The sequence below is a fragment of the Chiroxiphia lanceolata genome, chromosome 6 (genome assembly GCF_009829145.1).
Source record: "Chiroxiphia lanceolata isolate bChiLan1 chromosome 6, bChiLan1.pri, whole genome shotgun sequence".
Taxonomy (NCBI): domain Eukaryota; kingdom Metazoa; phylum Chordata; class Aves; order Passeriformes; family Pipridae; genus Chiroxiphia; species Chiroxiphia lanceolata.
In genome coordinates this window covers 59179188-59189751 of record NC_045642.1, presented here as the reverse complement: position 1 = coordinate 59189751, position 10564 = coordinate 59179188, and the positions used below count along the sequence as shown (strand labels likewise).

The 10564-nt window shown below is 44.5% G+C and overlaps 1 protein-coding gene across 2 annotated transcripts in view; it reads left to right on the top strand.

Moving 5' to 3' along the window:
* Positions 1-492: 492 nt before the first annotated feature.
* Positions 493-10564, top strand: part of HIF1A (hypoxia inducible factor 1 subunit alpha) — a 34367-nt gene continuing 24295 nt past the window's right edge. The window contains exon 1 of one of the 2 annotated variants that reach the window (XR_004357518.1): positions 493-681. Coding sequence is in view for 1 of the 2 variants with exons in the window: in XM_032690258.1 (XP_032546149.1) it covers positions 647-681 (35 nt within the window). In the remaining variant the exon portion in view is untranslated. The remainder of the gene's footprint in view (positions 682-10564) is intronic. The other variant, XM_032690258.1, reaches the window with a different exon arrangement.

Here is a 10564-nt window from a genome sequence, read left to right as displayed (position 1 = left end):
ACCAAAAAAGACAACCCCCCCCCCAAAAAAAAAAAAAAAACAAACAACAAAACAAAACACAAAAAGGGGAATAAGCCCACGGGGGTGCGATCTGTTACAGATCTGCACCGGGTGGAACCGAGCCGGCCCCGGCTGGGACGAGCGCCCGCCGCCGGGCGCTCCGCGGGGGCTCCGCTCCGGGAGCCGCCGGGAGGCCCCGGCAAGGGCCGGAGGCGGGCGGGAGGCTCCGGGATCCGCCGGGAGGCCCCGGGAAGGGCGGGCAGGGTCCGGGAGCGGCCGTGGCGGCGACAGCGGCGGCGCCGCCCCGCACACAGCGCCGCACGTGAGGCGCCGTCCCCCGCCCAGCTGAGCGCTCAGCTGACCCCGCGCAGGGGCCGGGCCGCGCCGCCGCTCCTCACTGGCGCAGCGCGGGGCCCGCGCCGCCCCCGCCCCCGCCCACCGCCCGCCGCCGTCGCCGCCGCGCCCGCCGGCGCCCGCACCTCCCCGCAGCCTCTGCCCCGATGCTCTGAGCCCGCGCGGCTCCAGACCCGGCCCCTTCCCCGGCCGTGCCGCCATCTCCCCCGCGCCCCCGCGGCGGCCATTGGAGCCCGCGGCCGCCTCGCACCCACAAGGGAAGCCGGCGGGAGGAGAAGCCGTCCCGGCCGCCATGGACAGCCCCGGCGGCGTCACCGACAAGAAGAGGTACCGATGCCGCGCCGCCCGCTCGCTGCTGCCGGCGCCCGCCGTCCCCCGCTTTGTTACCGCCACCCCCTCCCCGGCCCCTTCCCCGCTTCCCTCCCCGCCCTCCCCCGGCCCGCGGAGCGCTCCGCTCTTCCATTCCTCCTCCTCCTCCTCCTTTTCCTTCTCCTCCTCGCCGCCGTCCACGTCGCCATTTTGTCGGCGGGGGGAGCGGGCCGGGGCTCGGGGCCGGCGGCGGGGCCGGGGGGGCAGCGCCCGGTGTCGGCCGCGGGGCCGGGGAGCGACCCGGGGGCTGCCCCGCTCCTGGAAATGGGCGGGCAGGGATTGATTGTCCCGTGGTCCCGGCGCGCAGCGAGCCCGCGGTGGCTCTGGCTTTGTGCGGGAAAGGGCCGGTTCGCAATCTGGAGATATTAAGCTTAAAAAAAAAATAAATCCCTCAAACCCGCGTGGGGATGGGGCCGGGGGGGGGTGGTTGTTAAGAGGGGGATGGCGAGCGGACGGTGCGAGCTGAGGAGTATGAATAATTCACCGAGGATTGTTGGCGCAAATTGGGGGGTGGGGGGAATAAAAGCCTTAAAAGCCTTTGTTAGGCGGTGAAGTTTAAGGAGCCAGGGGGCTCGGGTGAGCAGGTCCGGGCGGTGATGCCGGTGTTGGGGGGGGATTTAATTACCGTGATGGCCATCTGCATAAAGGCTTGTTTATAATGGATATCGATACCTCTCCTTGGTTTTTTTTTATTATTCGAGATGGGTTTTGTCTGCTTTTATATCCGAGGGTCATCTGAGCAGGTTAAGCGCCGTAAGTGTTTCAGCGTGTAAGTTGTGCCGGGAAGGAGCCCGGCCGGCTTGTAAAATGGATGGTGAGCTTTGTGCTGAGCTGGGAGGGATCGGGAGCGCCGGGACAGCACCGGCTCCCAGCGCCTTTGGAGCAGTCACGGGGGTGCGAGGGGTCGGATGGGGGAGAAGCAGCTTTTAGTGAAATACGTAGAGGGGAGCACCTGAGGTGGCACTGATTCCCTGACCTTTGGTTTGTCTCTGCTCGAAGCTGGTGGCTCTTGAGAAAATGTTGCAACCAAAATGATTTGCTCTGGTGCCGTAATTTAGTGGCAGGTCTAGAAAGGGGGGTTAAGACTTAAGTTGTTCTCTGATCCTTTTTCGTTTGGTTGGTTGGTTTATTGTTTGGGGTTTTTTTTGGTTTTTTTGTTTCCCTACTTTTTTTCCCTTTTGCCCTTGAGCATTTGTTATTTTTTACTTACCATTCTGCCCCGCTGGAGTACTTTTTTTTTTTCTCAATTTCCTTATCCTGGATGTAATCTGCTTTCTTCAGAATGTAAGAATCAGTATGCAAAGCTTATCCTTCCTTCCTAAAGGCAGGGCTTAAGAAAGAGAATTTGTTGTTTTCTGTTTCCAGTAGACCGAGTTCAAAGTTGGGGATGTTTCTTATAAAGCAGCAAAGAATATTCAGATTAGTCCTGTTGTAGGGGTTTTAATGGAAAACATAAAGCTGTGTTTATGGTACGTTCATCCTGGGGGCTGTGGATGTGCAGTTGAGCTAAGATGGCTAAGAAAAAAGGAAGGATATGAATTCAGCAGAGAACTTATTGGAAATCTCAAGCATTTATCAAGAAACCAGGTTGTTTTAGAAGGATTCAGGTTTGATGGTGTCCATATTCAGAATACCTTGAAGGGAGAAGGCATTTGGGTCCTGTTATTTATCATCTTTGATGATAAAACTTTGGCTGATTGTATATAAAGTACACCTCAATTTTGGCATTGGTTGAGATCCTTTTATTCCTTGCCTCTCCCTCTGCTTGTATTTGGATAGTGTTTATCTCTTGATAGTTAAGGTGAAGCTTGTTGTTTATTTAATTTCATGCTGTGAGATGGCAGAAATTATGGAATTTGATCAAGTTTGTGTCTCAGCCTTACATAAGTGAAATTTAGTCATTACAGTATCTGGAGGTGTGGATTTTTATACTGGTCTGTTGAATCCATTCTTTGATGTAGTTCCAGGCTTCTTATATATTTACAGGGGTCAGGATCTCATAAGAAATCAAGTATGAGCATCATGATTAGATACTGAGCTATTTGGGTTTTAGCCATTCCTTAGTAGTTGTATCACTTTGATGTGCTCCTGGATTTTCCCCCAGGTGCTACAAGGAGCTCCTGTCAGTGCATGGACTGGGTGAACCAGTGTTGTTGGGAGCTTTGTTTATTGACTCCAGTTTGAGCCAAATTTAGGGCTTTTGCTGAAATGTATGAGATTTCCTCATTATTCTTTAAAAAAATTCCTGTGCAGATGGCTGATGCAATGAGAAGTTTTTTTCTCAGGTCTGTGGTGTGACACTTCACTATTAGCAGAGGAATTCTTGGACCTTTTTAAGTAAATGAGCCATTTAGGGTTACTGGTTACTTTGGCAGTGGCTCGCAGCTGGTAGATAATCCAAGATTCATTTATTCTAGTGTGTTTTAAGTCCTTATAGCATAAAATAGTTATTTTTAATGGTATGTGCGGTAAATAAAACTGAGAAATGGTTTCTGGAGTGCTCATTCTCAGTCTTAAGATGGTATAGAACAGGACTGAGTGCCTTGCAGAAGAACTTAAGCTTTTCAATTTCTCAGAGTTGGGCCTTGAAACTTATTTTTTTGGTGGCTAAGGGGGGTGATCTGAAAGACTGGTTTTTTTTCTGCTGGATCTTTGCTACCGAAGTCCAGCTCCAGAATCTGCTTGAGGAGCCTGTATCTTGTGCTGCTGGCTTTGAGGGGCAGTGGCTACTGCTGGTTTTTCTTCAACCTGTGTGAGGTCTTTAGGATTGTATGTGCCATTGCTTTTGTCTGTTAATTTCTTTCAGCGCTGGTGGAACTGAGCCACCATTACTGGAATCGAAAGTGAACACAAAAACCTTTTGTATATACTCTAACTGTGTCTCTCCGAGTTGTAAGAAGAGGAGAAATCTTTCAGTAAATCTGTAGAGTCTCCCCGCAGGTATGGGGGAGGCTGAGTGGTTTCTGGCTTTCAAAACAGTGGTTTTACTGCTTTCTGGGTTTTTCTGGATTGTTTGCCTTGCCATGGGGCTTACCTGACAGTAGTGCCTGTGTTGTCTGTTTGCACTTCCTCAAACACGAAACAGTTCTGCAAATTGCTTCAATAAAAGTGCTCAGAAATGGCTTTCCATTGCCCACTAAAGGTGAAGGGGGACAGCACAGTGCTCTGCCCTTCCTCCTCAGCATCAAGGCACTGAAAATCAGGGGAGAACAGCTGAGAAGGATTTCTCTTCTGCAGAAACTTTCCATAATTTTGCTCTATTGGTGCTTTGGTTTCCTTCTATCAAGTGGAGGTCTGATAATTTGGCAGTATGCTGATGGAAGCAGCGGGAGGCTTTCTGGTTTTTGTTTACAGTCATGCTTGCTTTGCCCTTTAAAACACAGTGTCTCCAGGCTGCAGTCTGGGTCTCTTGGTTGGGATGCCTGAAATACCAACAGACAGTCCACACTTAGCCAAGAGGGCTGGTCCAGGTTGTCAGGTGGTCTGTAGCAGGGCGATGGGATAGTAAGAGGGTTTTATTTCAAGTACTTTCAAGATTTTTTAGCAACTCTGCCCTGCCATTTCCTTTCTGTTGTCTCTGGAGGCACATCCTGGACCATTTTTGGAAGGTGGTGGTGGGGGAACAAATGTAGCTGCAAACTGTTATCAGCAGCTTAAATCGGGCAGTTAAGTCAACTGTTGGTTTAAAGGTGGAGGTGTGAAGTGGATAATCCGTTTTATTCTCTCATTTAATTGCCATCCCCATCTTCTAGTTGGTTTCTCTCTTATCAGAAATGTCCATCAAGAGCTTACTTAGGTTAGGATAAGATCCTATGTCCTTTGTAAGCCTTGAGGAGGTGAGAAGCATAGTTAATGTGCTGTCTTTCTACTGCCACCAGAAGAGAGGCCAGAGAAGACCATCCTGCTGTCATGGGTAACACCTCGGTCAGCAGTGTAACACATGGACTGACTTACAGGTGCTTGTGCTTCCTCCTCTGCACACAGACCTTTGTTCCTCCCTATCCTTGAACTATAATGCCTGGAGTTTATAAGGCTGGTTCTAAGACTCCGATTGCTGATGGTGAAGTGGAAAAAAAAATTAGTCAATAAATATTAATAACACTGGCAAATGTCAGCAGCGTTGCAGTGTAAGCCCAAACTCTTCTGGGGTTCTTAAGATTGCACACATTCCCTTTGGTGTGCTTCCAGCCTGGAAGCCTCAAGGACTCTTGCTGAGAGTAACACAGTGGATTGAATTCTTGAGTGTGTTCATGTTGTTCAATAGTAATATTGCACCAATTTATGTCAGAGTACTGGATTTCAAGTAGGCTTGCCTAAGATTTTTAATACTAAAGGGGACATTGAATGACAGAAGCTACTGGTTTTTGAGGTTTTTGGTTTTGTGGCTTTTTTTTTTTGTGTGTGTGCTGCAGAAGAGAATTTGGCAGTATTAACTCTATTTATTCCTGAAGAGCTTGGTGGTATGATATGCCAACAAAATAATAGAGTGCACTGCTAAAAACCCAGGAGGGAAGTCCTGCATGGATCAGTGGTGGCATACAAGAGCATCAGGCTTTTCCTGATGATACCGCTCTTCCAAGGAGATGCAAATACCAATCTGATTACAAGATGTGTTCTTTAAAAAACAAACAGCTTCAAAACAAAAACAAATCTTGCCAGAGCCTTACAAGAAGGTACCTGTGAGGTAACCTGTACCTATTCCTAGCAAGCTGATGTCCAAAAGGAAGGAATGTTCCAGATTACAAGTCATCAGCTCTAACTGCTCCTTTTATCTTCGCATACACAGTTACATGGGCAGGTGTTTACATGCCGCAGAAAAACCACCTAGGTAATGCATGGAAAGAACTTGGACCTTAATCATCTTTTCATGTTATAACAGCCCTTTCTCTTTTGAATTCGAGAAGGACTGAGCCTCTCTTGAGAAACCTCCTTTGTATTGGAGGAAAGCATGTGGGAAAATCGGAGTTTTCCAGGGAGTACTGCTCTGAAATGGGAGGCACGTGGGGGTTTTATGACACGGAGGACTACAAAAATGGCTCAGGAGAGAAGGTGAGCCTTTGTACTTTAACTAATGACTGGAAATTCAGAGAAGATACGGGTTTCCAAATTACCATTGGATATGAAGGCTATTAAGCTTTTCCTCTACTGAGATCTCTGCTATTTAGCTTAGAATAAAAGTCTCTATGAAAATTAAGTCCTGAAATTTTTTGGAACGTGAAATCAAGTGAATGCATGCCAGCATATGTATTTTTTTAAGTACAGTTTATGTAGGTGATGAACACATTGGGGCTCTTTGATGTGGAGCCACAGCCTCAGTTGAAGCTGTGCCTGTTCATAGCAGCCTGGGGGCTGGGTCTGGGATCTCAGAGTAAGTGCATTGATAAAGAGGGGTTTCACTGTGTCCATGATCTGTCATTTCTTCCTGTTGAAGTCTGATAGTACTGGGACTTGTACAGAAATGTAGCTTTTTAAAACCTTGAGATATTTTAGTACCAAGACATGCAAAATGGCTCCGCTGGCACTGAAGAACTGGCGCTTCAAGATGATCCATCAGTCATTCCTTAAAGATATCCAATGCAAACTGTGTGTTAGGAGAGAAGCTGTGCAGCTTCTGTTTAATTTGGTGTGAATGAATGCTCCTTAAGTGTTTTGAGGAGAAATGTTACAAGAAGTCTTGTAACTCACTACATTAAAATAGAGCCTGAACTTCAAACGCAGAACTGAGGATACTGAATCAACAGCACTGATTATATTTACAGCAGTGGAAGGTTTTACCAGGTAATTTATTTAATGCCTTTTTGACTTGATTTGTAATAATCCTGGAAGTGTAACCTGAAAAAGATGACCCATTTTGTTTACCAGAATGAGTTCTTTCTGTGTCAGTTCTAAACCAAAACTAGAGTGATGCCACTTCATGGAAACTTGTGCATTTCAAGAAGTGAAAGAATTTGAGGCCAAGTCTCCTGTTTTTGCTCACAAAAGAGAATAGTAAATGGACTGTTATGTTAGAAAGGGAGTTACTAGAGGCTTACCTCCTTCCATTTGTTTCCTGCTCAGCTCTGTTGGAAGAACATATGCTCCAAGGAACAGAAGGCTTGAAGTAATCCACATCAAATATAAAAGCTGCAGCCTCTACCAGCTAAACTAAAGAAGGGAATGGTTTAACTGGGGATGTGAATATTTGGTGCTCAGTCCTTCAGAAGGGACTTTTTTCCTTGCACCCTATTGAATCTACTGGATGCTGAACTGACATTGCTGCAGGCTTTCTGTCCTAACTATTGTTGTGTTTTTCTTGACTGCTCAGTGGGACTGTTTGTTCTTTATTCATACAGAAAAATAAAAGTTGATCTCTCTTATTTTTGTTCCTTTTTTTTGTTTTGTTTTGTTTTCTTTTGTTCTTAAAACCTTTGATCACAAAATACCCCTTTAACTGAAAGCACTTGAGGAACTTGAGTGAAGGGATGAGAACTTGGATGGAAGCAGTAAGGGAAAATGTCCAGCCTCCAGTCTAGGAAACCAAATGCAGCGAATAAAATAGATGATATGTTTTAAAGCAATGATTTAGACTAAAACTAGTCACTTTATCAAGAGTCTGCATTTGTCTGAAGACAGACCAGTTTGTAGCTAAAACATTGTTAACTGAGAGCCTGACAGATATCTTGGGGATATGTTTTGCATCACTTTTTGTGAGCTCGGTAGCAGCAAAAGCAGGAGGGCTGTAGGGAGGAGAGCACTTAAGTGTCTAGCTCTGTCGAGCCCCTGCTCAGATATCTCTTTTGAATAGCTCTGATTTTTCTGTAGTAATAAACACAATTTAACTACCATGTATCTTTGATCTCGAAGGACAAAGCACAAGTAATTAGGAAAGAAAAAAATGATATATTCAAGGAAAAAGCCAAATAACCTAGCTAAAAAAAAAAAAAAAGGAATTTTCTTACAAACCACCACTTATGCCATGTGGTTATTTTAAAACAGTAAATTACCATGCAAAGGTAAACTATCAGTGGGTTACGTTGTGTAGTAAGACACAGCAGAATCGCTTCACCACGATGTGAAATAGAAATTATGATCTTGGAAGCTTCTACCTACTTGCTCACACTTTATAAATGGGGAGGTAGTTGGAGTTTCAGGTCAATTCAAGGCCAAATCCACATGATGGATAATCTTGTCAGTGTGGTCCTGTGCTGGCTTCAGGACTTTCAGGCTCTGCTGCCGTCTCTTAGGCCATAATTTACCTGTCTTTAAAAGGGGTGTTTATATGGACTTCATGGCCTTGGTAGTAACACTTTACTGGGGCAGATGATGTGTAGCCCAGTGGACTCTGCTCTCGCTGCCTCTCCCCACTATCATTTTGCAAACGGCAGTGGGTTTTGGAGTGTTTGTGCTGCTGTAGCTGATTCAGGCTGAACTGCCTGCTTGCTCTCCTGATTTGTTAGGGTTTTATTAGTTAGGGTTTTTTTGGTGGTAGTCAAGCTGTGGTAAATGTAACTACCCTCCTGTAAAGAAAATGGTTTAAATTGCAGTTAGAAGGTAATATACATATGAAAGAGTTTTGATAGTTTACATACAGAGGTGTTGTCTCTGCTTGGATACTGTGTTAGCTTCTGCAGTTAAATTTCTTTTAAATCATTCTTACTGTACGTAAGGAATTTCTGAGTTCTTTTCCTCAGCTGGATTAGTGGGCTGTGATGTTCATTGATTCATGAAGAGCAAGACTTTCTTCTGTGCAATCACATGCTTGTGATTACACATGACATTTGGGTGTGGGCTTTTTTCTTTTGTGTCAGTTTTTTGTTTGTTTGTTTGGGGTTTTTTTGTTTTGTTTCTTTTGTTTGGTATTTTTCTCACAAGAAGTCTCTACACAGGCGGTAAAATAAGAATTGGTAAATAAAATTGACCATAATGGTGAAAGCAATAGTACTTAAAAAAGGAAATCATGTCAAAGCAAGACTCTGGGCAATGTTTGTGTGGGTCCATCTCAAAACTCTATGGTGTTAATGCTCCAATTCTGTCACCCCTCATTGAAGTTGATCAGCTTCAATTAAAAAGTATTTTTAAGGGGATAAGGGGACTAACTGGCATGTTCTTCATGTATGCCAGGTGGAAGATGAGGGACTTTTGGGTGGGTTCTCTTGGTGTTTTTTTTTCCTTTGGAAGAATACTTGCAGCATTAGCTCCCCATATATCCAAATAATTGGATTTGAATAGTATTCTCTTTCATTATAAACTCATTTTTCGTATGAAGTTGTCTATAGGGCAGTTCCACTGTTTTAGTTTCTCTGTGCTAAGCACAGGGCTTGCCTGGGATTTCTTTCCATGGTTGGAATTATTTAGTCCAGCTCTGGACAAAATGAAGTTCTAAAAAGAAAAATGAGTGGCTGCATATTCAGCACAGTTGAGAGAGTAGAGCTCTCTTGTAACACACCCTGGCTGTAGGTGAGAGTGGTCATCATGGACATGCCCAATCCACATGAACACAGCTGGTTACTCTGGGTGTTCTGCTGGGGTACAGCTGCAGACTGGGAGCTGCACCTCTGTCCTGTACAGCTGTACTGGCAGAAATACCTGGATTAAGCTGAACCTGAAAAGAGGACCGAGTTTTATACCAAATGCAGGAGCAAGTTCAACCTTAAAAGCGAAATACAAGGCCCATTCCAGGTCTTTGGAACTTTCTAAAGTTCCAATACCATCTCGATGTCCTACACTGTTAATATATTATTGTATTGTAATAGCTGCATCTCTTTTGTGTAATGAATTAAAAATGAAGCTGTGATGTAGTGGATATGGTCTCTGTGACTCCCATTTCTAAGCCAGGTATTTCCCATACTAGTTTTACAGTCTGAGGAGAGGTTGTACCCAACAGTGAAGGATTCTGTGAATCTTGTACTGGCAAGTGATGGGAATTAATGGTATAACTGAAAGCTAGTTAAAGCTCAATAAGGAGATGTTAACATTTTTGAGGCATGTTATTCATTTGGTGTACATTGTTTCCACATGGTATATTTCTGTGAAACTTTAGGAACAGATAATACAATGAATACAAAGAAACTTGATACTAGAAAACAATTCTAAATAGAGCAATTTGAATTGCTATCAGATGTTTACAATTTTTTAAAATGTTCTCAAAACCTGGATCAGGAAAGGTGTGCCTGGATTAATTAATATGGTCACAATAGCTATTTTACAGAGGAATTGAAGACACCTATAGGGTAAAATCTACCCAGTTAGAACAGGAGAAAAGCCAGAAAATATATAACAGTAGCAAAGCAACATACAGGAAACTCACTGATTTTTGTGTTAATCTAATATTGTGTACACAATGTAAAAATTTCCTTAACACTGAGTGGTGATAAAAAAAAACCTAGAAGTAAACAAAGTGGGCTATTATCTAGTTATTTTTAATTGAAGTTTATCAATTACTGGTGATATTTTCCAGTTTTTTGGTTTTTTTTTTTTTAAACCTATTTGCCAGTGGTAAATAAGCAGGAATTAATCAGTATATACATTGCCATTGATTCGTTTTACACTCAGGGAGATGGAAACTGGGGGCTGTATTCAGACACTTGGGGACTCACTTGTAGGAATACGCCATGGTGGGCAGAGGGGTCTTTGGGATGGGGAAGTATGTATTATGTGGGAGATGCTCTGGCCCAAATGGTTCCTGTGACCATAGTGACAGGAGTTGCACAGTCAAGTGGAGAGGCCACATTAACATCTGTAACTGTGGTGTGCATGGGATTGCTGCTGGTGTGCTTTATCCTGAAGGATGTTTGGCTAATTCTTGCTGTAAGACTTTGTTTCTATTCACCATACTGTATTTTAAAGCCTTTTTGATTTTAGG